Source organism: Ranitomeya imitator, chromosome 5 (assembly GCF_032444005.1).
Source record: "Ranitomeya imitator isolate aRanImi1 chromosome 5, aRanImi1.pri, whole genome shotgun sequence".
Lineage (NCBI taxonomy): Eukaryota > Metazoa > Chordata > Amphibia > Anura > Dendrobatidae > Ranitomeya > Ranitomeya imitator.
This window is the reverse complement of record NC_091286.1, coordinates 407,028,916-407,053,530: the sequence shown is the minus strand read 5'-3', so window position 1 is coordinate 407,053,530 and position 24,615 is coordinate 407,028,916. Positions and strand designations below refer to the sequence as shown.

At 44.3% G+C, this 24,615-nt stretch overlaps 1 protein-coding gene across 4 annotated transcripts in view; it reads right to left on the bottom strand.

The window, feature by feature from the left end:
* Positions 1-24,615, bottom strand: part of LRCH3 (leucine rich repeats and calponin homology domain containing 3) — a 117,043-nt gene that overhangs the window by 12,778 nt on the left and 79,650 nt on the right. For 2 of the 4 annotated variants that reach the window (XM_069726995.1, XM_069726996.1), the window contains 5 exons: positions 5,596-5,644; positions 4,759-4,860; positions 4,302-4,387; positions 2,279-2,416; positions 2,095-2,172 (listed from right to left, as the gene is read on the bottom strand). In XM_069726995.1, coding sequence (XP_069583096.1) covers positions 2,095-2,172; positions 2,279-2,416; positions 4,302-4,387; positions 4,759-4,860; positions 5,596-5,644 — 453 coding nt within the window. Of the gene's footprint in view, positions 1-2,094; positions 2,173-2,278; positions 2,417-4,301; positions 4,388-4,758; positions 4,861-5,595; positions 5,645-14,816; positions 14,898-18,849; positions 20,272-24,615 lie in introns of those variants that run through there. The other 2 variants (XM_069726993.1, XM_069726992.1) reach the window with 2 other exon arrangements.

Here is a 24,615-nt window from a genome sequence, read left to right as displayed (position 1 = left end):
CTACTCATGGGCCACTGCTGTGTGCTTGCCCCCCAGGCTAAAATTTGCCAGTCAGCCCCTGGACTTGAGTCCTGTTTTTGATGTTTGCTAAAACAGGTTGACGCAAATGTATAAAATTCAGCCCTTTTTCGTTAGTCGTCATTTCGGTCAGACTAGTGAACCTTTGGTATAGGATATTCCAGGGTGTCCTCTGAATGCATTTACCAAACTGGGAAAACAACTTCTAGCAACATTGACATGAAGGCACATGAAGGGTGCAGTGAGCTCTGAGAAATCAGCGACCGAGCCAGATCCCACCTGTCCATCTGCTCTTCATTTCTCCTAAATGTGCCCCACACTGCCTATCGGTCAAAGGTAACGCTGGTCAGCCATCATCTCTTATAGGTATCAAAGCATTGACTATTTCATGCTGAAAGCGGAGTGTGCAGCATAGAGGGTGTAGCATGTGCATCCGTGGGCAATCATGGGCACTGGCCCCGGATTAGTGCTCTCAATTACTTCACAGTAAAGGGTTAACATTGCCATTGTGCTTCAGTAAGAAGGTTTGTAGGAGAATTCATAGTTGTAGGATCAGGAAAACGACCCACCCCCACCAAAGTGAGACAGCGGACCACCCCTGTATCTTCACACCTGGGTCCAGAAGGTAAGAAACCAGCGATAGAGCATGAAGAGGAGAAGCATAAGGGTGCAGTAGAAAACCCCAAAGCCCAGGAGGTGGGAGGAAAGAGCAGGTGCACGTGAGCCGTCTCCAAAGGAGAGGAGACTTTCCAGAGTCCCCGAAACGCTGCCGAGGTTTAGCTGGAGAATGTCTGAAGGGAGACAAACTTTGTCCTGTCCAGAGTGGGGTCAGCAGGAAGGGAAAAACAGAAAGCAGAGTCAGTCATGCAAACACCATCATGCAGTTAGGCAAGAGTACGAGACAAAGGGAAGGGTAGAAAATGGACATAATGAAGCAGTTAATGTTCTCCTCTCCCCGGGTATATCCCATATGGAAACATTGGTGTTAGAGAAGAAGAGATGACAAACAAATGTCCAATCAGACATCAGAACTACCTAGAAATTTCACAGCTATGCCCATTGGATTACACGGCTCCAAACTGACTTTTTGGCTTGTTCTCCACATTATCGAGGCTGAACAGATTACAATTGTTGGTAAGTGAACATGCTCGGATAAGGTGTTATAGAATAAGATGTTCGTGTGCTGAGTGTCCTCGAATAATATGTTCGAGTCCCTGCGGCTGCATGTCTCGCATCTGTTAGACAGCCATAACATATGCAGGGATTGTCTAACATACAGGCCATCCCTGCATGTATTGCGGCTGTCAAACAGCCACGAGACATACCGCTGCAGGGACTCGGATATATTTTTCGAGCACGCCACAGTCACTCAGTTAGCACCCGAGCATGCTCTGATAACACCTTATCTGAACACGTTCGCTCATCACTCGTTACAATCTATCCTGACAATTTTGCTCCAGTTTTGTACCAACACCCTGCAGGAGACTACAAATCAAGGAGCAGTTAGTAGATGGGCAGAAATATTTTCTGGAAAGCCACAGGGGGTTTGAGATAAAAGTCCAATGTGGCTCAGATGCAACGGCCTATTTTCTAGAGTGAACTCTACAACTCCACCATAAGAATGGCATCTTCCATGGCTAAAGAAGAATACACTGCTGCCAGATCCTTCTGATGGCGGCATATCTGTTACACACCATCTCGATTATCACTTACATCTGCTGGTAGGGCTAAACCTAATGTGAAGATGTACATGTACAATTTGCTTGATAAAGGGCAATGTTAACTCACAATGGCAGATTGAAAACGCATAACAAAAAAGAAATAGAAAGATGTAGATGTCGCAATGAAAAACAAAAAGTTATAACAAAAGCTAGAATGTGAGACGAAAGAGTAAAGTTGTACTTATTTGTTCATGTATGTTAAGATAGACTATAGCAGGCAGCCACAGAAAATGGCTGCAAAAAAAAAAAAAGAATAGTAATAGGCATGCATGATGTGTAATTTTAAAATAACACAAAAAGTGAATGTAATATTGTGTTCTCATACAGCAGAGACTTAATGGCAGCGTTTTCTTACCTGGGGAACGCCAATTTTTTTGCAGGCTTCCAAGAAGTTTTCAACGTTTCTCCTGCATTTTGCCATTTTGAGCTTAGGCTATGGAAGACAGACAATGACTGTTACTGGGGAAAGCACAACACTTATTTTCCATTTTTTTTTTTTTTTTTTAGCATATAGGATAAGACAATATCAGCATACTTACAACAGCAGGTGAGGGAACATGTATGCTCGGCACCGACCTTGGCCGAACATGATTGGCTAAATGACACAACACCACGCCATCGGTGAGAGCCGCTCCTAAGTCAGTGGGAAGTGATACCTTTAACCGTGATTCAATATTCTAAGGGGGGAAAAAAGGAAAACTTTAGAGTTAAAGCAGTTATGTTCGACCTTTTACAGTTTGGAGCAGTTGGCAAGACAAGTCGGAGACCACAACTATTGAGTCCTAAGACCACTACAATGCTGGGGTGCCTTGTGGAGGTTTCACTGACTGCATTCTAGCTCTAGTTTTCTGCCTGCATCAAGGCCGCAGTTCCAAGCCCGAATAGTGGATGTAATAAAGATAAGAAAATATTGCTGTAATATGTTCATGGGAACATTGCTTTATTCTTTCTTGAAATAGAACAATGAAAAAAAAAAAAAAAAAAAAAGGAGCACTGTCTCAGAAAAAAAAAAAAGGAGCACTGTCTTAGATGCCCATCCGGTATCTCTATGGGCCACTGCGTGTCCGTCAACAACAACCACCGTTTGTAATGGGTTTTTCTCACAAGGAACTCAAAGTTCAGTCTGGGAAAAAAAATGATTATTTGGTTATATTCTATTTTGTAAGTGTCAAACTTACAGTCTTGCTTTAAGAGCGAGTCCTAAAAACATTTATCAGTTATCCAAAACATATATGAGCTCAAATTCTTTAAGTCTTTAAATGACATTTTGAAAGTTATGCACCATTATGGACAGCCAGTGTCAGCCGTGAAGGACTGGGAGCACGCTAAGATTTTTGCTTATAAATCTACCATTTTGAACTAAGTGAAGGCAGTGATTTCTGTCTTGGAGGCCTACATATAGGGCAATTTCCTCAGTAAAGTTCTGAAGGCATTATCCGTGGTGATAGATCTTCTGGTGCAATAACACATTTCATTCTTGCAATGTTTTGACATGTGGAAGTATGAGGATGTTATAATGGCAGAGATCTGGTTCTAGAGACTAATTACACCGAAGTTGTCCACATGTGCAGAGCTTTGAAGGACTGTGTTCCCTAGGCCTAGGTCTGAGGAGTGTGTTAGTTAACATCGTGCCGTTAAGAGTCTCACATCCGACCAAGAGAACTTCAGTTTGGCCAAGGTACTGTTTTCACCAGCAGACATTTATTCAGTAGCTCAGGTAAGTGGCAGGATGACAAGCTAATGCCTGTTAGGAAGGAGCTAAACCACTGAAGACCTGTGCCATCAGTTGCACAGAGCTGTTTAAAGGGGTTAAAAAGATTTAAAGCATCAATTGATGGGAGTGAAGCTACTGGGACCATCAAAGATCAGCAGAACGGGGATCTTTTATGCCCATGGGTTCACATTACGTTATAGGCAGTCCGTTAGACAGATACGTTACACCGCAGCATAATGAAGTCTGTTAACGCTGCCATTAAGCTCTATGTCGGACGCATCGCTAGCGATTGAGGGCGTGCCGCCCATTGAGGGGGTGTGCTAGCAATGTGCCGTCATTGAGTGACGGACCCTCGGACGCGGGCTGCAGCATTTCCGGGTCCGTCACCGCTAGCAAAGATAGAGCATCTGCTAGCTCTATCTGCGCTAGCACGATCACATTTCAGCACTTGCGTTAACACAGCCCGTTTAACGCATGTGTTGAATGGGCTGCTTTAACGCCATGTGAACTTGGAATGTGACTGTGCACTTGCTCAACCGATGCTCCATTAATTCCCCATGGAGCAGAAGAGAACAGCGCTTGGCTTTTTCAGATTTATGATCCCAGATTACAAAGGATCAAATATGCCAAGAGCTGATGGCATCTACTGTGATAATAACAGCTTTAACATTTCCTGGTAAGGCAGGTTAGAGACAGGTCTGTGGCAACTGAAGGCACCTAGGTCAATGGAGGACTTCTTCAGAAGAGACATTACGACTTATTGCAATCTTTGTTCCACATCTTTTATTGAATCTCCGCATGTAGCGTCGGTGCCATGTAGTATAGTAGTTAGTTTTGCAGTTACAAACCTTTCTGAGTTGATCGGAGACATCCAATTCCTCTTGCCTAATTTTGGAGCTTGTACAATCACTAGAAGCAGGAGGAGGGGTGTTACCTGTTAACAGAAGACAATGTAGAAATCACTACTACAATCTGACATATCTGATTACCATCGTCAAAACCAGCAGCCATCTGATAGAAAGTCAATGTGCTTTTTCCACAGTAGTAAAATGGCAGAAGCTCGATTCTTCACAAATGAATACAAAATTTGTCAAATTGAAATATGAATATTGTGTCTTACAATGTATGGGTGATAGGATTTTTTTCCTCTTATCTGCATACGGATTCAGAACGGCAACCTTTAAGACTAATGGACTTTTCGGATTACGTTTTCTCCTTACGTCGGACCTCTGTCTTGCAAAACTTGGGCCAAATATGCCTACTGGAGTCGGATGGCTATAAATGTAAACGAGCTCTCACACTTACTTCTCTTGACGTCTTCTCGAACAGCGGCCCGGAATAAGAAGCTTTCTGGACGCTGAGGGGAGCATCGATATGATGTAGCAGATGCTGGCGAGGACAAATGTACTGCAAAAAATGTTTTTCACAGATTTCAATCATAATTGCAAAGATAATGTTCACCGATTACATCGTACGTAGGCATTTATCTTGCACGTACAACAGTTTTATTTCCTATGTTTACCATTAATGCTAGAGTGCACAAAAACTACTATTGTGTACTACATAACCAAATTTAGGAGTGCACAACGGACTAACTGTGCTGGAGCCCATGAACAACCTTCCAGGAGAAAAGAGAATCACAGCTTGCGCTATTCTGGTACAGAACAATAAATATAATGGCAAGAAGTGTTGTTTTACGGAGCAGAATAGTGCATTTACACGCAACGCGGAACACTAGACAGATCTGCACACGGAACCCAATTATTACAACAGCCATGTGATCCAGGCCTAACAAGAGTTTGGGGGATTGCAGCATGAAAGATCCCCCAAGATCCCCAAGGCTAGCCTAAAGCTCCATTGGAATTAATACCAAAGCTACAATACAGAAAAAACAAACATATCAAAAAGGAAGCCTAGCACTCAGGTGAAAGCTCAGACCGCGTGCTGCATGGATCCGACTTTATAGTTATTGGTGTGTGCTCACTACTAGGACAACCCCTTCAAATAAATGTTTGGCACCGATAAAATAAAAAAACATTTCTGCCTTTTGTGGTGAGGTCAACTTTAATTTCATATAAAAAGGCCTAAACAGTCCCTCACACTCACATGTACCCTCGCAGGTACAATTCAGAATGAACTTACCAGTCTGAAAAGTGGGTGAAATGGGAGTCAGCGATGACCTCTCATCACTCTGTTAAAAGTAAAAAAAAAAAAAAAAGTAGAATAAATGGCATCCTTATGATAAAGTGAAAGACCGTGAGAAGGAACAAGGATGTAACACCATGCATGGGGTAACACCAGTCACCGAACTGCTGTCACTGAAGCCAATATACATAGAGAGCTTAGAAGGGAACCGGTCAGGTCCCATGACTGTTCCCAAACACTGTCACAGTGTGGGTGCAGATTTCTTTATTCTACGGAGGCATTTTATGTGCTAACACTGCAGTGTTTGAAGCTTTGTTTTGCAGTGGCAAACAGGCATAGATCAGGGGGGAATCTGTTCCCCTGTGCTGGTCCTACGTCGGATCTGCTAATCAATCCTCCTTGTGTGTGATGGACTTCCTCCATAACAGTCCTACCAAACAGAGTGGAGCATGAAGGGTGTCACTTAAGTCCAGGGAACAGCGTTTGGAAGATTTCAAGACGGGACTAATAGAGGGAAGAGATGTCGCACTGGACTAGTCCTGATCTGATATGTGACACTGCAGAATAAAGGTTCATTGTTCAAACATCCAGTGTTAGAAAACTCATAAAACACCTATTCAGAAACCTTCAGGCATACCTCTGAAGCAGTGCTTGGGGACAGTCAGGATCCCTTTACAGTTATGGCACCAGAAGAAAGATTATCACAACTACTGTAGTTTTCAGTATCAGTCATTGTAATGACTGAAAGTCTTTATATAGTTGTGGCCAAAAGCTTTCGAGACCGACACAGATTTTGTTTTTGACAAAGTCTGTTGCTTCATTGTTTTTAGATCTATTAGTGAAAGGTTTCTATGGTTCCTGAAGTATAACCATCAGCATTTCATACTTTTTAAGCTTTTATTAACAAATACACCAAGTATATGCAGAGACTCAATACTTAGCGTTCACCCTTATTTTCCAAGACTTCTTGCCCTTTGCCCTTGCAGCTGGATATCCGCTTTTGGGCTAAATCCTGACTAATGCCCATTCTAACCTAATCAGTGCTTTGGAGTTTATCATAATTTCCAGGTTTTTGTTTTTACACCCGCTTTTTAAGGATTCACCACAATTTCTCAATTGGATTAAGATCTGGGGAGTTTCCTATCCACTTACCCAAAATCAATGTTTTATTCACCAAGCCACTTTATCACTTTTACCTTGTGACATTGTGCTCAAACACGCTAGAAAAAGCATTGTTCATCACCAAATTGCTTCTGGATGATTGGGAGAAGTCGCTCTTGGAGGAGGTTTGGTTCCCTTTTTTTTTTTTCTTGACAGAGTTTTTAGGCTAAATTGTAAGTCCATTCCCTTGGATCAAAAGCAACCGCACACATGAATGGTCTTGGGATGACTTACTACAGGCATAACACATGGATCATGGTAACGCTCACCTTTTGTTCTCTGGACAATCATTCATCCAGATGTCCCAAACAGTCTAAAGGAAGCTTCATGAGAGAAAAATGATAATTACTTACCGTTAATTTGATTTTCCAGAGCCATGACAGCACCGCACATTGAGAGATGGTATCCGCCCCCAAGACAGGAAACCTGTAGCAGAGAAAAAAGAAGCGGGCGGCACCTCTCTCCTCAGTTTTTGTTTCAGAGTATGCAAGGTAACCGCCAAATTAGTACACCTGTATATTACTTAACAAGGTTACGTTTATACACCTTTTATGTTTAATGGAGGTTTTTTCTTTCCTTTTTTGTGCATCACACAACCATCACCAAGATAGGGCGGGAACTAATGCGGTGCTGTCATGGCTTTGGATAATCAAATTACCGGTAAGTAATCATCATTTTTTTCTTTTTCCTTCTCCATGACAGCACCGCACATTGTGAGGAAGAAATGGAATAGAATCCTAGGGTGGGACAACAGCAGATAACACTTTACTACCAAAGCCTAGATTTGAGGGCCCTAGGTCTAGCCTGTAGTGGCGGAAGAAAGTGGAGGGTGAAGACCATACTGCTGTTCTGCAAATCTGTTCTACAGACACATTTGCCCTTTCAGCCGAGGACGTGGCTATGGCCCTTGTAGAGTGAGCCCTTATGCTCAGTGGGGGAGTCTGTCCTGAGGAAGAGTAAGAAAAAGCCCCTGGAAAGAGACAAAAAGGGTTGACGACTTTCGCCATGATTTTGACATTTCTATGTATTGGAGTAGGCAACGTCTTACATCAAGGCAGTGAAAAGCTTGCTCTCCCTGGGATTTTGGATTTGCACAAAATGAGGGCAAAATTATTTCCTGATCGCTGTGATATTTTGAATTGACCTTTGGAAAGAAGGCCGGATCAGTTTTTATGATCACTCTGTCCTCCAAAAAGGTAGTATATGGAGGATTTACAGGAATAGCTTGCAGCTCGCAGATACGCCGAGCCGACGTTAGGGCAACCAGGAGTACGGTTTTCAACGTTAAGGCTTTCTCAGAGATAGAAGAGGCTCAAAAGGAGGAGAGATTAAGGCATTTAGGACTAAATTTAGATCCCCAGGGAGGCACCTTAGGTAATAATTTTGAGGGTCTTGCTGCAAATGAGGCTCGGATGAACCGGTAGACTCCGGGGTGATCTGCAAGTTTTTGGTCGAACAATGCACCCAGGGCAGCGACTTGTACTTTTAAGGTGTTAGTAGATAACCCTCTTTCCAGCCCTTTTTGAAAGAATTCCAGTATTTCTTTTACCGGGACTTTCTGGCTCGTATTGGACAACTTCCGACCCAAGAATTCCAGCAACTTTTCCCATATCTTTTAGTACTTATCCGATGTTATTTCCTTTCTGCTGGTGAGCAGCGTGTCTACTAAAGAGTTTGTGAAACCATTTGCTAGTATTAGTCCCCTCTCAAGTTCCAGGCGGCGAGATGAAATCTGTGCACTTGAGGATGTAGCACTGGGCCCTGGTGTAGGAGATTTGGTATATCCGGGAGGATCCATGGGTCCGAGATAGATATAAGTCTGAGCCATGTGAACCATGCCAGTCTCGGCCAAAAGGGTGCTACAAGGATTATCCGCGCTTTGTCCTCCCGAATCTTCTTTAGGACTCTCAGAATTAATTGAATTGGAGGAAATGCATACCCTAGATGAAATTTCCACTGGTGAAGCATTGCATCTACTCCTTCCGGGTGTTCCCTTGGATTGAGGGAGTAGAACCTGTTTACTTGTCGGTTTTTTCTTGTGGCAAATAAATCTATCTCTGGCATGCCCCAGATAGCACAGATTTTCCCAAATACGTCTCTGTTCAGGGACCACTCTCCCTGGTGTAATACATGATGACTTAAGAAGTCTGCCACAAGATTTTCTTTTCCCTTTAAGTGTGTTCCTGACAAAGACAAAATGTTGTTTTCTGCCCATTAGAACAGTTGTTTGGCTTCCGACATCAGGGACGTTGATTTTGTTCCTCCTTGTCGTTTTATGTATGCTATGGTAGTACTGTTGTTGGACAGTATTGTAACGCGTTTTCCTTGGACCTTTTTTCCCACTTGGAGAAGTGCTCGCCTTACGGCTGTCAACTCTTTTAGGTTGGAGGATGCTGTTCTCATTGAGGGTTCCCACGGACCGGACCCTGTAGAACTAGATCTGACAGGTGTGCTCCCCAAACTAATGGCCCTGCATCTGTAGTTAGTACTACCGGGTCTTGAATTGACCATGGTACAAGCATTTAAGTTTTCCGTGTTTATCCACCACTTCAACAATTCTTGTACCTGTGGTGATAGGAGTATTTTCCGATTTAGATTGCATCGAACCACCGACTGTTCGGACAAGGTTTGATGTAATTCTCTTGTATGGGCCTGTGCCCACTTGACTGCTGGAATTGTCGCTGTTAGGACCCCTAGAAGTGACATTGCGGACCTTAGAGAGATGGGTTGACCCGTCTGTACCTGTCGTATTTTTTGAATGACTGAGTGAATCTTTCTGTCTGGCAGAACGCATTTTTGCTCGATTGAATTCAGTTGGATTCCCAGGAACTCCTGAATCTGGGTTAATTTAGTCTTGACTTTTTTAAGTTTATTATGCAGCCCAATTTTATCAGTATTTCTAGTACCCTTGTGACTGCCTCTCCGCATTTTTTGTCGTCGTCCGCTACAACAAGAATGTCGTCCAAATAGGGTACCAGCAGTATATCTTCCTTCCTTATGTAAGATGCTATTTCCGATATTATTTTTGGAAATATACTAGGAGCTACTGAGACCCCGAAGGGAAGGCACCGATATTGTAGATGAGTGGGAACCTTAGCTATTTCTACTACCAATCTAAGGTACTGTTGGTGTTCTTCGCAGATTGGTACATGGTAATAGGCGTCGGTTAAGTCCATTACCACCATGTAACACCCTGGACTGAGTAACTTCACTGCCGATCTTAAGGTCTCCGTTTTGAATTTTTCCACCCGGATATACCGGTTTAACGATTTTAGGTTGAATATTGTTCTCATTGAACCGTCTAATTTTGGTGTAAGGAAAAGAGTGCTGTAGAACCTTTGTACCACTCGTGAATGAGGTACCTTTTTTAGGACTTTCTTTTGTAGAAGGATCTCCCGATATCTTCCCTCACGTGATCTCCGATCCTCCCAAGACCTTCTCTCCTCCACACTTATTCGCTCCTCACTCAACCGCCTTCAAGACTTCTCCCGAATATCCCACATCCTCTGGAATTCTCTGCCCCAACACGTACGACTATCAACCACATTCGGATCCTTCAGACCGAATCTGAAAACCCACCTCTTCAGGAAAGCTTACAGCCTGCACTGACCCCGCTTGCCTCCTCATCACTACCGAAGCTACCGCCTCACCAAAACCGGAGCTCCCGCAACCCTCAACCTATTGTCTCCTTCCCCATAAACCTGTAGAATGTAAGCCCGCAAGGGCAGGGTCCACTCCCCTCTGTATCAGTCTGTCATTGTTAGTTTGTTTACTGTAAGGGTACCGTCACACTGAAACGACGCTGCAGCGATACGACAACGATGTCGATCGCTGCAGCGTCGCTGTTTGGTCGCTGGAGAGCTGTCACACAGACAGCTCTCCAGCGACCAACGATCCCGAAGTCCCCTGGTAACCAGGGTAAACATCGGGTTACTAAGCGCAGGGCCGCGCTTAGTAACACGATGTTTACCCTGGTTACCAGCGTAAACGTAAAAAAACAAACACTACATACTTACCTTCCGTGTCTGTCCTCCGGCGCTGTGCTTTCCTCTGCACTGTCAGCGCCGGTCAGCCGTAAAGCAGAGCGGTGACGTCACCGCTGTGCTTTCCAGCTGGCCGGCGCTCACAGCCAGTGCAGAGAAGCACAGCGCCGGAGGACAGACACAGAAGGTAAGTATGTAGTGTTTGTTTTTTTACGTTTACGCTGGTAACCAGGGCCGTGCTTAGTAACCCGATGTTTACCCTGGTTACCAGTGAAGACATCGCTGAATCGGCGTCACACACGCCGATTCAGCGATGTCAGCGGGAGATCCAGCGACGAAAGAAAGTTTCAAACGATCTGCTACGACGTACGATTCTCAGCGAGGTCCCTGGTCGCAGTAGCGTGTCAGACACAGCGAGATCGTAACGATATCGCTGGAACGTCACGGATCGTGCAGTCCTAACGATCAAAGTGCCACTGTGTGACGGTACCCTAAGTGATATCTGTAATTTGTATGTAACCCCTTCTCATGTACAGCACCATGGAATCAAAGGTGCTATATAAATAATAATAATAATAATAGAAGGATCTGAATTTCTTTTTCTAGTGCGGCCTGATTTTTCTTGGCCACTTGAGTGAATGTTACTCTTCGTGGCGGGGGCCTGATGAAATTTAGTCGCAGGCCCTCGGATAATAAATTTGTTATTCATTGAGAGGCAGGTAATGCCACCCATTGATGGAGGATATGTTGGAGCCTTCCTCCCACCGGATTCCAGGCGTCATTGCTGTTTTGAGTTTGATCTAGGGGGAGGCTTATTCAAGAGGAATCCCTTATCTTTCCTCCAGGGTCTTCCTCGCATGGACCTATCATCAGATCGTCAACGGCCACCCCTATTTCCTGATCCTCGAAAGGACGAGCGAGTATCACCCCAACGATGTTTAAAGAAGGGAGGAAGTGGAAACAGTTTCTTTTTATCCGAAGATATTTCCAGTAGTTCACCTAATGTTTTCCCAAAAAGGTACTGACCCTCACAAGGGACTGCTCAAAGTTTTACTTTTGACTGGAAGTCTGCGTTCCAGTTTTTTAGCCAAAATGCCCGACGCCCTGAGTTTGATAAAGCACATGCATGGGCGGCACATCAAACGGAGTCCACCGACGCGTCCGCTAGAAAACCTGCCGCTTTCTGTATTGAAGGTATTGCCTCTAACAGTCTTTCTCTTGGGCATTTATTTTTAATTTGCTCAGTTAATTCCTCCAGCTACTTGACCATAGCACGAGCTGTGCAAGTGGCGGCAACCCCTGGTTTAAATGACCACGCTGACGCCTCCCAAGTGGATTTTAACAAGGCATCAGCCTTTTTGACAAAGGGTCTTTTAGGGCACCCATATCCTCAAATGGTAAGGCTATCCCTTTAGATGTGCTGGCGATGGCTGCATCTAATCTTGGGGCTTTCTCCCATTTATCACAAACTTCCTCGTCAAACGGATATTTGCGTTTAGTGTCTGTGGTACTGACATCTTTTTGTTAGTTTTTTTCCACTCTCTTAATTAGATTTAGGATGCTTTCATGAAAAGGAAAAAAACTTACGTTTTTTTCCTTCTAAATTGCTAAACAGAGTCTTGTAAGGGCGTTGTTCCCTGGGCGTTTCAACCCCCATAGTGGACCTAACCGATTTTAGCAATTCCCCAATATTCTCAGATAAGAAATAAGGGTGGCCACACTCCTCATCCGATGAGTCTAGATCTGATATGTCGGAGGGGGTTAATTCTCCCAGCTCTTCCTCTGAGTCTATATCAGAGCTTTGGTTTTTTTCAGAGGTATGGGGAGGGGTGGTTTTTTCAGACCTGATTGTTCCTTTAACTGCTCTTTTACTGACATCTTCACCTCATCCCTAATGATGCTCTGGAGTAGGGATGGGGTACTGTTTTTTCAATACATGGCCGACAGATCCGTTTTTCGTATGTTTTAGGGAGGGTTTCCCTGCATAACGCACACACCCTATTCTTCTGCTTTGTGGTGGCCTTTCTACCCTATAATATAAACATGAGATAGGGCCGTCAGTAATAGTGTGCTTCACCTTACAAAGGCACTCACCCACCGAACCCACGAGTACCACAAGGGGCTGTCGGTCCTCCTCTGGTGCGCGTCCATCTGCAGCGGGGTCCGCCATGCTTGAGGCTGCTCACCGCTGGTTACTGTGCGCTGTCTTGTTTTAATATGAGTGGCGCGGTGTGCGTGCTCCTAGAACAACTTCCGCCTGGAAGCGTCCAGCACACCCTCTCACTCCGGCGTGTGACGTCACCTCCGGCATGACCGGAAGTCGTCACCCATTCAGTCGGCGCCAGTGTCGTGATGGGCACGCCTGCACCCTGGCTCAGCCTCCCGACAGGAGCAGCCGCCGGGGAGTTCAGGAAGGGGACAAGCGCGGCCAGACAGCTCCCCAAGGCCGGGATCACAGACGCACAACACTGCGCCCAGCTGCAGCCCCCTCCCAGACCTTGGCCTTCAGACCGGCAACATCAGAGGGGAATCCCTCCGGAGGTATTTCTGTACAGGCATCCGCCTGCAGGAACAGGAAACCAAAACTGAGGAGAGAGGGGCCGCCCCCTTCTTTTATCTCTGTTACAGGTTTCCTGTTCCTGAGGGCGGATACCATCTCTTAATGTGCGGTGCTGTCATGGGGAAGGGAAAAATAACTTTACCCCAATCCTCTGCAGGCCAATCCCTGAACTTCTTGCTGAAGGTCAGATTGCTCTTTAAGTTTTCTTGGAGAGGAATGGCATCTTTGAGGCCATTCTGGACATGGACAAGCCTCTTATACCCTTTGCCTCTGCATTCAGAAGACTACTGCCATTCTTGAGCGAGCATTGCACGTTCAACAAATCCCGTAGAGGAAACCCCTTTAGAAGAAGGTCATGGATGGACTTTCTTGGGCACCCTGAAGCCTTATTTACAGAAACTGAACTTCTCTTTGAAGCTTTTGATGATCCAATGAATGGTTGATGTAGGGCCAATCTTACAAGCAGCCTGACCGGTGAAGCCCTTTTAATGCAATGTGGCCTGCACGTATCTCCTTGGAGAGAACCATGGTTAACAGAAGACTATGATTTTGAGCACTGTCCTCTTTTAAAGCAACCAGTCTGCTCTTACAATTCAATCAGCATGAAGAGTGATATCAGCTAACTTCTCTGAAACTAACGAGACGATCACTGCAATGATGTAAGCAGGTCATTTTGTGGCTGGTCTGAAATTCGTGGAAATGTGGTTTTTGTGATTAAGTTAATCTTCATAGCAAGAAAATAGTCTTCTCTTTTTTTAATTCATCTGATCATTCTTAATAATCTAATGTAAAAAGGAATTTTTGCTGTGTAATCTGAGGGCTGGAAGCCTGATTCCAACGATATGTCACTTACTAGGTTGTGTAAGTTGTACATTGCGGTTTCAATAAAATCAGTGTGCTACCAGCAGGAGATTAGCACTACAGGACTAGATATCTCATGCCTTCTAGTCAATTGCTCTGTGTAACCCCCCTCCACACACCACTGATTAGCAGCTTTCTGCCTATGCAGTGTACACAGAAAGCAGTCAGTGGTGTGGGCGGGGTTATACAGATCCCCGTATTTGAGCACTGCTATATCTGCAGCAGAGAAAATGGTTTCAAAATGATGGCATGCAAACTAGCAAGTGACATTGCTGGAATCAGGATCAAGGACCCTACATCATGCTGCTCTCGGATTAAATAGCGAAAACCTGGAGACAGATTCCCTTTATGCGTAATGCTACTATAAATACTGAATCGGCAAACTTTGTGAAAACATTTGTGTCAGTCTCAAAATGCAGCAGAATTTAGCTTATCAGACGGATTGCTTACAGCTCCCTGGTATTTTGACTCTCCTGGGTTAATGGAAGCAGTGCAGCAGCTATGTCCCCATGACCCCTCCGTAACCACCACAAATCCTGCTGTCTGAACACATACATGTTACAGGACACTTTCATGAATCTCAATAGTGAACGTTACACTGACCCATGAGGCAGGAGATGACCAAAACCCCAGTAGTGGCATGCTTTATTCACCTGCAGGTGGCTTCCTGGCCTCCTTTTAATGGTATTGGTGTTATTGTCAACCTCAAAGAAAAAATGAGGCTCAAAGCCATTCTGCCAGCAGGAGGAAGAAGACAGAAGAGGAGAGACAGAAACAGTGTGGCTCAAATGAAAGCAATCGAGAGAAGGCATCATCTTGCACGGCACACCCACAAGAACAGGCAGCCGAGTGCATGCGGAGATTAGAGAGAGCAGAAAGCACAGCAACGATTACTGAATGGAGACAGATGGGTTTTCAGATATCATTACAGAAGACGGCTACAAGATGAAGAGCAGTTATCAGGGAGCACAACCACACAAGAGAAACAGTCCTGATTACACGGCAAAGCATTTTTTAGATTTGACTATTCTCGTTACAATACAAAACAAAACAGGTTAGCACAATGTATTTCAGTGGAACAAATGGTTTCGCTCGGAATCAGCATCGGCCTCCATATAATCCATGCACAACACAACTCGCAGCATTTTCTCACGTTACAAAGACGAAAGATCAAAGACCAGACTGATTAAAGAAAAAATATATATATTTGGACACCTAAATGAATCACATCACTTCATAATTACTGATAAATGGAATAAAAATTTAAAAAAAAAAAACAAAAAAAAAAACCACACTTTACCAAACATTTACCATCTATCATTTTCCACCATCACAATAGGGCAACACTGCCAGAGAAATAAGAGGGTGAGCTAGATGGCAGAGCTCGCCTGGGGCAGTTGTGTAAGGATCCGCGGCTGAAGGAGAAATTCTGCCAGCAATTCACGTTAGTGGAGAGGTCGCTGTACCTGGGCTAAGCTTGTGGGAATGAACAAGCCGTGATGGTATACAACTAAGGTTTTTATTCACACCAAAGGTGCCTTTTTCAAGGTAAAAAAATCTAATGGCTTTTTACCTTGAAAAAGGCACCAGTCCGGGGCCAAAATGCGTTGGTGTGAATAAAAAAACTCAATTGTACACCACAAGGCAAACGCAGCCTAGGTCCCATCTTCATCACCTTTAGCTACAAGACTATAGCTGGTAGACATATGGAAAGAATGGTGATTGACTATGTTCACCGACAACCCTGACAAACAGCGAAGCAGAGCGCTTGGCTACTTCAGTCACTGGCATAGATCTCAAACACAGTGAACACTCTTACCTAAATATACGGTACTTGCAGGAAAAATGGGTGCAGATTGTCAAAGGCTACAAATCTGCTAACTTTCTGATGAGGTTGAATACTTTTGCAATTAGGTCAAAGCCAAATCATCTATTCTCTAAACGCCAAGAGCCATCATCCCGAACATCCTTCTAATCACTTGAATAAACCATTATCTTAATTTCTGCATTGCCTGCCTCTAAAACCTAAATTATAATTCTGTATCCAGATCTGATGCTTTCAGATAATTAGAGAATGTATTTTTTCAATTTGCTGGCACTAAAAAGGTGGTAAAGTCTCTGGGACACATCAGCCACATGGACAGTCTGGAAGAGATTGCTCTTCAAAAATGGCACAATCTGCTAGGTTTCTTGGAAAAAAAGTGCCCGTTCCAAACTACAATGTTGGATTCATTGTCTTCATGTTTAAACTGATTTTTTAGATATTGAGTGTCAGCGCAAAATGGCTGTACAAATCACGCACAGGCGCACAGTACCCCCTACACCACTAGCATTAAACTTGTCAGTGCACCTTTCCATCAACTTGTTTTTCATTTATTTCTGTCCCCCATTTTTGACAGCTCTGGATTACAGGAATACAGCAGAGATTGATGAAAAACAAGGAGGTGCGAAGGTGCACTGAACTGCTTATTGGCAGCAAGGGTACACAGAGCGTCTCGGCTTGGTTTGAACAGTCATTTTGTGTTGTTGAATGATATATTTGTCAAACATTACAGACTGGACTTTGAATCCCTAATCCCCAAAGGGTTCAGCTTTGGCACTAGTGCTGTTTTAAAGGAATTACATTTTATCCTAATATCAGAGTAAGTCAATGGGCAAAGTCAGTAAAAATGGGGAATAGGGATGTCAGAATAGGTACGTCAGTAGAGTGCTAGCCATATCTGGCTTTGGACTATCATCAGGACGCAGATTAGATTCATTGTTGCCATATTAATATTCTGGGTCACCACCATACATTATAGAACCACATATTTAAATGCTTGCTATTTTAAGTATGTGATAATGTTTTTTTATTCAGTTACGCGTGTGTTTTTTTCTATATGCTCCCATTTCCGTTTGGTGCTGAAAAAAATATATATAAAATTATATATATATATATATATATATATATATATATATATATATATATATATATATATATATATATATATATATATATATATATATATATATATATATATATATATATATATATATATACACACACAGTGGGGCAAAAAAGTATTTAGTCAGTCAGCAATAGTGCAAGTTCCACCACTTAAAAAGATGAGAGGCGTCTGTAATTTACATCATAGGTAGACCTCAACTATGGGAGACAAACTGAGAAAAAAAAATCCAGAAAATCACATTGTCTGTTTTTTTAACATTTTATTTGCATATTATGGTGGAAAATAAGTATTTGGTCAGAAACAAAATTTCATCTCAATACTTTGTAATATATCCTTTGTTGTCAATGACAGAGGTCAAACGTTTTCTGTAAGTCTTCACAAGGTTGCCACACACTGTTGTTGGTATGTTGGCCCATTCCTCCATGCAGATCTCCTCTAGAGCAGTGATGTTTTTGGCTTTTCGCTTGGCAACACGGACTTTCAACTCCCTCCAAAGGTTTTCTATAGGGTTGAGATCTGGAGACTGGCTAGGCCACTCCAGGACCTTGAAATGCTTCTTACAAAGCCACTCCTTCGTTGCCCTGGCGGTGTGCTTTGGATCATTGTCATGTTGAAAGACCCAGCCACGTTTCATCTTCAATGCCCTTGCTGATGGAAGGAGGTTTGCACTCAAAATCTCACGATACATGGCCCCATTCATTCTTTCATGTACCCGGATCAGTCGTCCTGGCCCCTTTGCAGAGAAACAGCACCAAAGTATGATGTTTCCACCACCATGCTTTACAGTAGGTATGGTGTTTGATGGATGCAACTCAGTATTCTTTTTCCTCCAAACACGACAAGTTGTGTTTCTACCAAACAGTTCCAGTTTGGTTTCATCAGACCATAGGACATTCTCCCAAAACTCCTCTGGATCATCCAAATGCTCTCTCGCAAACTTCAGACGGGCCCGGACATGTACTGGTTTAAGCAGTGGGACACGTCTGGCACTGCAGGATCTGAGTCCATGGTGGCGTAGTGTGTTACTTATGGTAGGCCTTGTTACATTGGTCCCAGCTCTCTGCAGTTCATTCACTAGGTCCCCCCGCGTGGTTCTGGGATTTTTGCTCACCGTTCTTGTGATCATTCTGACCCCACGGGGTGGGATTTTGCGTGGAGCCCCAGATCGAGGGAGATTATCAGTGGTCTTGTATGTCTTCCATTTTCTAATTATTGCTCCCACTGTTGATTTCTTCACTCCAAGCTGGTTGGCTATTGCAGATTCAGTCTTCCCAGCCTGGTGCAGGGCTACAATTTTGTTTCTGGTGTCCTTTGACAGCTCTTTGGTCTTCACCATAGTGGAGTTTGGAGTCAGACTTTTTGAGGGTGTGCACAGGTGTCTTTTTATACTGATAACAAGTTTAAACAGGTGCCATTACTACAGGTAATGAGTGGAGGAAAGAGGAGACTCTTGAAGAAGAAGTTACAGGTCTGTGAGAGCCAGAAATCTTGATTGTTTGTTTCTGACCAAATACTTGCACTATTGCTGACTGACTAAATACTTTTTTGCCCCTATATATATATATATATATATATATATATATATATATATATATATATATATATATATATATATATATATATATATATATATATATATATATACCGTATTTTTCGGACTATAAGACGCACCGGACCATAAGACGCACCTAAGTTTTAGAGGTTGAAAACAGGAAAACAAAAAATTTTGAAGCAAATAACAGGGTAAAATATTTAATAACATAAATAACATAATATTTCACCAATGGAAATGTAAACAGAACTCAGCAGCAACATTAACAACCATTACTGATTTAAGTACAGAAACTCTTCAGTCATCAGGGAACCCCAAGAACTCCTCCTCATCACTACTGTCCATATTTAGGAAGCTCGGTTCCTCAGAATCACTAGTATCACTGTCTTCACTCTGTTCATAGAGGATGTCATCTTCAGAGCCATCTAAGGCATTGCTGATGCCACATTTTTTGAAGGACTTCACAATGGTTTCATCCTTAACGGACTGCCATGAGGTTTTCACCCACTCACAAACTTGGGTGATTGTGGGCCTCTTCATTCTTCCAGTTGGCGTCAGATCATGGTTTCCAGCAGCCATCCACTTATTCCACTCTTCTCTCATGAAAACTTTAAATGGCTTGTTGATGGAAACGTCCAAAGGTTGCAACTGACTGGTAAGCCCCCCAGGAATTACGGCAATATGGGTTTTCTCTTCTTTAAATCTCCTTTTTGTGGCTTCAGTGATATGTGCCCTAAACTGGTCCAGCACTAATAGAGCAGTTTTTTTCAGAAGCCCCCCAGGACGTTTGGACCACACTTTTTCTATCCATATCTTCATGCCATTTTCATCCATCCATCCCTTGTCGTGAACATGAACAATGACTCCTTTTGGGATTGTCTCTTTTGGCATGGTTTTTCTCTTAAAAATCAGCAGTGGAGGCAATTTGGTGCCATCTGCACAGCAGGACAACACAACGGTATAATGGGTTTTCTCATGCCCTGACGTCTTCACGGCTATAGTTTTGGCACCTTTCACATCAACCGTTTTGTTTGACGGAACATCGAAAGTCAATGGGACTTCATCCATATTGCCAATCTGAGTCATTTCATAGCCATTTTTCTTTCTTGCATCCAGTACAAATTTGTGAAAAGACACAATCTTGGTTTCGTATTCTTTAGGCATTTTTTGTGCAATCCTAGTTTTTGTGCGCATAGCAAGGCCACATCGCTTCATAAATCGATAGCACCATGATGGTGTTCCTGTGAAGTCCTGAATGCCTTTCTCTGCAGCAAGACGTTTAGCTTCATAAATGATCATTTTTGTCGATACAGAATATCCATTGTTCCTGTGATGTATGATCCACTCTTTCACATCCACTTCTAAATGTGGCCACTTTGCAGCATGCCCACGTAAATATTTTTTATCTTTGTCCGTTTTTTGTAGCTGATCCTCCTGTTTCCTCCATTCCCGTATCATTTTTTCAGTTGGAGGTGGCCCGAAGTGTCTCTCCGCTGCCCTGTTCCCATGTTCTTTGGCGTACTTCACTACCTCCAGTTTAAAAGGGATTTTATATGAAATCCTTCTCTGCTTTGACATCTTTCCAGAAGAGTAAGGTAACGTATCTTTCTGCAAGAAAATACAAAATTATGGTATCAGTACGGTACTTTGTCCTGCTGCTGACACTGTTATTGTGGGGGATCTGTTGCTGGAGGGCGACAGGTAGTGCTACGCTCTTGTACAGAACAACACCCCCCAAAGAGAACATCTGCAAGGAGTTTGTATGTTGTACCGAGGTTTGTGTGGGTTTCCTCCGCATTCTCAGCTTTCCTCCCACACTTCCAACACATACAGATAGAGATATTGTGAGCTCCAATGGGGACAGTGATGATGATGTCTGTAAAATGCTGTGGAATTTTCAATCACTTTTTTATGTGGTGTGATGAAAAAAAAGCGTGTGTACAGACATATTGTATTTTTTGATGGGTTAAAAGGGTTTTTCTGGCACCGTTTGCTTCTGGATTGGGAACTGAGTAGTGATGACATCCTACCATCAAAGTGAACCAACCAAGGCACCTGCATGACTCCGTAGTTGCCAATCATGCATCTGTCCACATGTGAATGCAGTTCACCTCCCAATGCAGAAGTACTGTAAACACTACGGTATAAAGGGAACCTGACAGCTGATACATGCTACCGTAATCCACGGACAGCATGTATCAGACACTGGCTGTATGATCTACTGTAAGCCAGGTATGGTATGCTTCACTCTGAAATGCTACGGTGTTTCCGAGAAAAACACGCTGTACCGTACCTTTGGCTTTTCCCCTCCTGCTGCCAATCACTGACAGGTCTCTTCCTGTATGCGCACGCAGGAAGAAAATTGTCACTCATTGGGAGTGGATGGGGAGAAGTGGCTGGGGACCTGTCTGACTAGTCTTTAGGTGGCTTTTAAAGTACGGGCTGTTCAATGCATATCCAGCATGTACGGTATTAGCGTAACAGTGAGCTGTATAACTTTAGCCACTTTTTTTCCCTCTGAAATGCTGTGGCATTTCAGAGAAAAAAGTGGCTAAAGTCATACAGCTTGTTGCTACACTAATGCACGCTGCCTACGCATTGGACAACCTGTATTCAGAAAACATATCACCTTTAATACCGTATGTCATAGGTTCCATTTATTGTACCGTATGTCAAGTGCTTTGGAGAACTATGGCTATGTTTCCACGTTCATTCAGGAAACTCAGCGCTTTCGACGCAGCGGATGCCCCGCTCCGCCCAAAGCACCACTCCTGTTGTATGCACGGTGATTCCGAATGTGTTCATTGAGCACATGCGGAAGCACCGCATCGTATTCATTGACTGATATTTACGATATCTTGCGGAGATGGAGCGTCTCCGCAAGATAGACATGCTGCAATCTATAAAGACGCGCCCCATGTCCGGATACACATGTGGATACACGCATAGTGGAGACGGGATTTCATAAAATCCTCTCCACTATGCTGTAACATCTGGACGCTGCGGATTGGACTCTACAGATGTACGCAGCATCTAATCCGCAGTAAATCCAGATGTATTATTCCACATGGAAACAGGCCCTAACATGCAGCTCCTGTAACATGCTGGGAGTAAGGCTAGGTTCAGATTGCGTTAGAGCAATCCATTTAGCGCATAGCGCTAGCGGATTGTGCTAACGCAATGTTGTATAAAGGGGTCGCGTTAAACGTTCCCGCTCGGAGATCTGCGAGAGCGGGAAACGGACCTTGGGCGCGCCGCGGACGCTGCAAGCAGCGTCCGCGGCGCGCCACAAAACAAAACAAAACATTGACACATCGCTAGCGTGTGCCGAGAATGGCACGCGCTAGGGATGCGCGTCCCTGTTGCTGTGAATGGGCGCGCTAACGGACGCATTACACGGCGTTAATTTCGCCATGCAACGCTGTCCGTTAGCGCGGTCCCATTAACGCAATGGGAACCTAGCCTTAGAGTTTGCGATAGCAGTGAGTGTGTGTTTTACTGTAACTTTTTTTTTTTTTTTTTTAAACTTTTCTCCAAATTACCGTGGCCACGCTAGAAGGGGAAGTAGACGTTCTCCTATCCAGATCACAAGCCACAGCGACAACAGTAGCTGAGACAAGGCCACTTCACTGCAGCACGTGACCGGATGTGAGACCTCCTACTTCCTGTTTAGGTTGGCCGCAGAATACAAACTACAGCGGCTGCGAGACCTCCTCGACTCCACCAGCGGCTCCCGCAGTGGCCCCTGCACCGCCGACAGATAACGACTCTGCCGGCGGCTCCCATGCTGCTGCTCCACCGCCGGCGGCTCCCACTCCACCGCCGGCGGCTCCCGCAGTGGCCCCTACACCGCCGACAGATAACGCCTCTGCCGGCAGCTCCCATGCTGCCGCTCCACCGCCGGCGGCTCCCACTCCACCGCCAGCGGCTCCCATGCTGCCGCTCCACCACCGGCGGCTCCCACTCCACCGCCGGCGGCTCCCGCAGTGGCCCCTGCACCGCCGACAGATAACGACTCTGCCGGCGGCTCCCATGCTGCCGCTCCACCGCCGGCGGCTCCCACTCCACCGCCAGCGGCTCCCATGCTGCCGCTCCACCGCCGGCGGCTTCCATTCCACCGCCGGCGGCTCCCATGCTGCTGCTCCAGCAGGGCCGCTCCGGGACAGACCTCCATGATGCCACAGCTGGCGGTTTCAGCAGGGCCGCTCCACCGTTGGAAACTCAGGTAGTTGCTATAACACCGCCGGCGGCTCCCGCAGTGGCCGCTCCACCGCCGGCGGCTTTGGCAGCGCTGAAGGACTTCCGTGGCTCCCAGCTCCAGCATTTCAGCTCGACCGACGCCGGCTCCCAGCTCCAGCGAACCCCATTTACAGGTACATTCCATCTATTAGACGCACCCTCATTTCCCCCCCGAATTTGAGGGGGGAAAAGTGCGTCTTATAGTCAGCTATATATATATATATATATATATATATATATATATATATATATATTAATTAGCTGAAGAGCCCGGCGTTGCCTGGGCATAGTAAATATCTGTGGTTAGTTATAGCACCTCACTTCTCTTATTTTCCCATCACGCCTCTCATTTCCCCCTCACGCCTCTCATTCCCCCCTAACACTTGTCATTTCGACCTCACATCTGTCATTTTCCGATCACTCCACTATTTTCCCTCACTCCTCATTTTGCACTCACCCCTTTTCATTTTCACCTCACACCTCTCATTTTCACCTCACACCTCTCATTTTCCCCTCAGTATATACGTTTGTCATCTCCCTTATTATATATTAGCTCACACATACACATAATAGACAGGTCATGTGACTGGCAGCTGCCGTATTTCCTATATGGTATTTGTTGCTCTTGTAGTTTGTCTGCTTATTAATCAGATTTTTATGTTTGAAGGATAATACCAGACTTGTGTGTGTTTTAGGGCGAGTTTCATGTGTCAAGTTGTGTGTGTTGAGTTGCATGTGTATATACACACACACACACACACCAAAAGTTTGGACACACCATCTCATTTAAAGATTTTTCTGTATTTTCATGACTATGAAAATTGTAAATTCACACTGAAGGCATCAAAACTATGAATTAACACATGTGGAATTATATCCTTAACAAAAAAGTGTGAAACAACTGAAAATATGTCTTATATTCTAGGTTCTTCAAAGTAGCCACCTTTTGCTTTGATGACTGCTTTGCACACTCTTGGCATTCTCTTGATGAGCTTCAAGAGGTAGTCACCGGGAATGGTTTTCACTTCACAGGTGTGCCCTGTCAGGTTTAATAAGTGGGATTTCTTGCCTTATAAATGGGGTTGGGACCATCAGTTGTGTTGAGCAGAAGTCTGGTGGATACACAGCTGATGGTCCTACTGAATAGACTGCTAGAATTTGTATTATGGCAAGAAAAAAAGCAGCTAAGTAAAGAAAAACGAGTGGCCATCATTAAGAAATTAAGGTCAGTCAGTCCGAAAAATTGGGAAAACTTTGAAAGTGTCCCCAAGTGCAGTGGCAAAAACCATCAAGCGCTACAAAGAAACTGGCTCACATGAGGACAGCCCCAGGAAAGGAAGACCAAGAGTCACCTCTGCTTCTGAGGATAAGTTTATCCGAGTCACCAGCCTCAGAAATCGCAGGTTAACAGCAGCTCAGATTAGAGACCAGGTCAATGCCACACAGAGTTCTAGCAGCAGACACATCTCTACAACAACTGTTAAGAGGAGACTTTGTGCAGCAGGCCTTTATGGTAAAATAGCTGCTAGGAAACCAATGCTAAGGACAGGCAACGAGCAGAAGAGACTTGTTTGGGCTAAAGAACACAAGGAATGGACATTAGACCAGTGGAAATCTGTGCTTTGGTCTGATGAGTCCAAATTTGAGATCTTTGGTTCCAACCACCGTGTCTTTGTGCGACGCAGAAAAGGTGAACGGATGGACTCTACATGC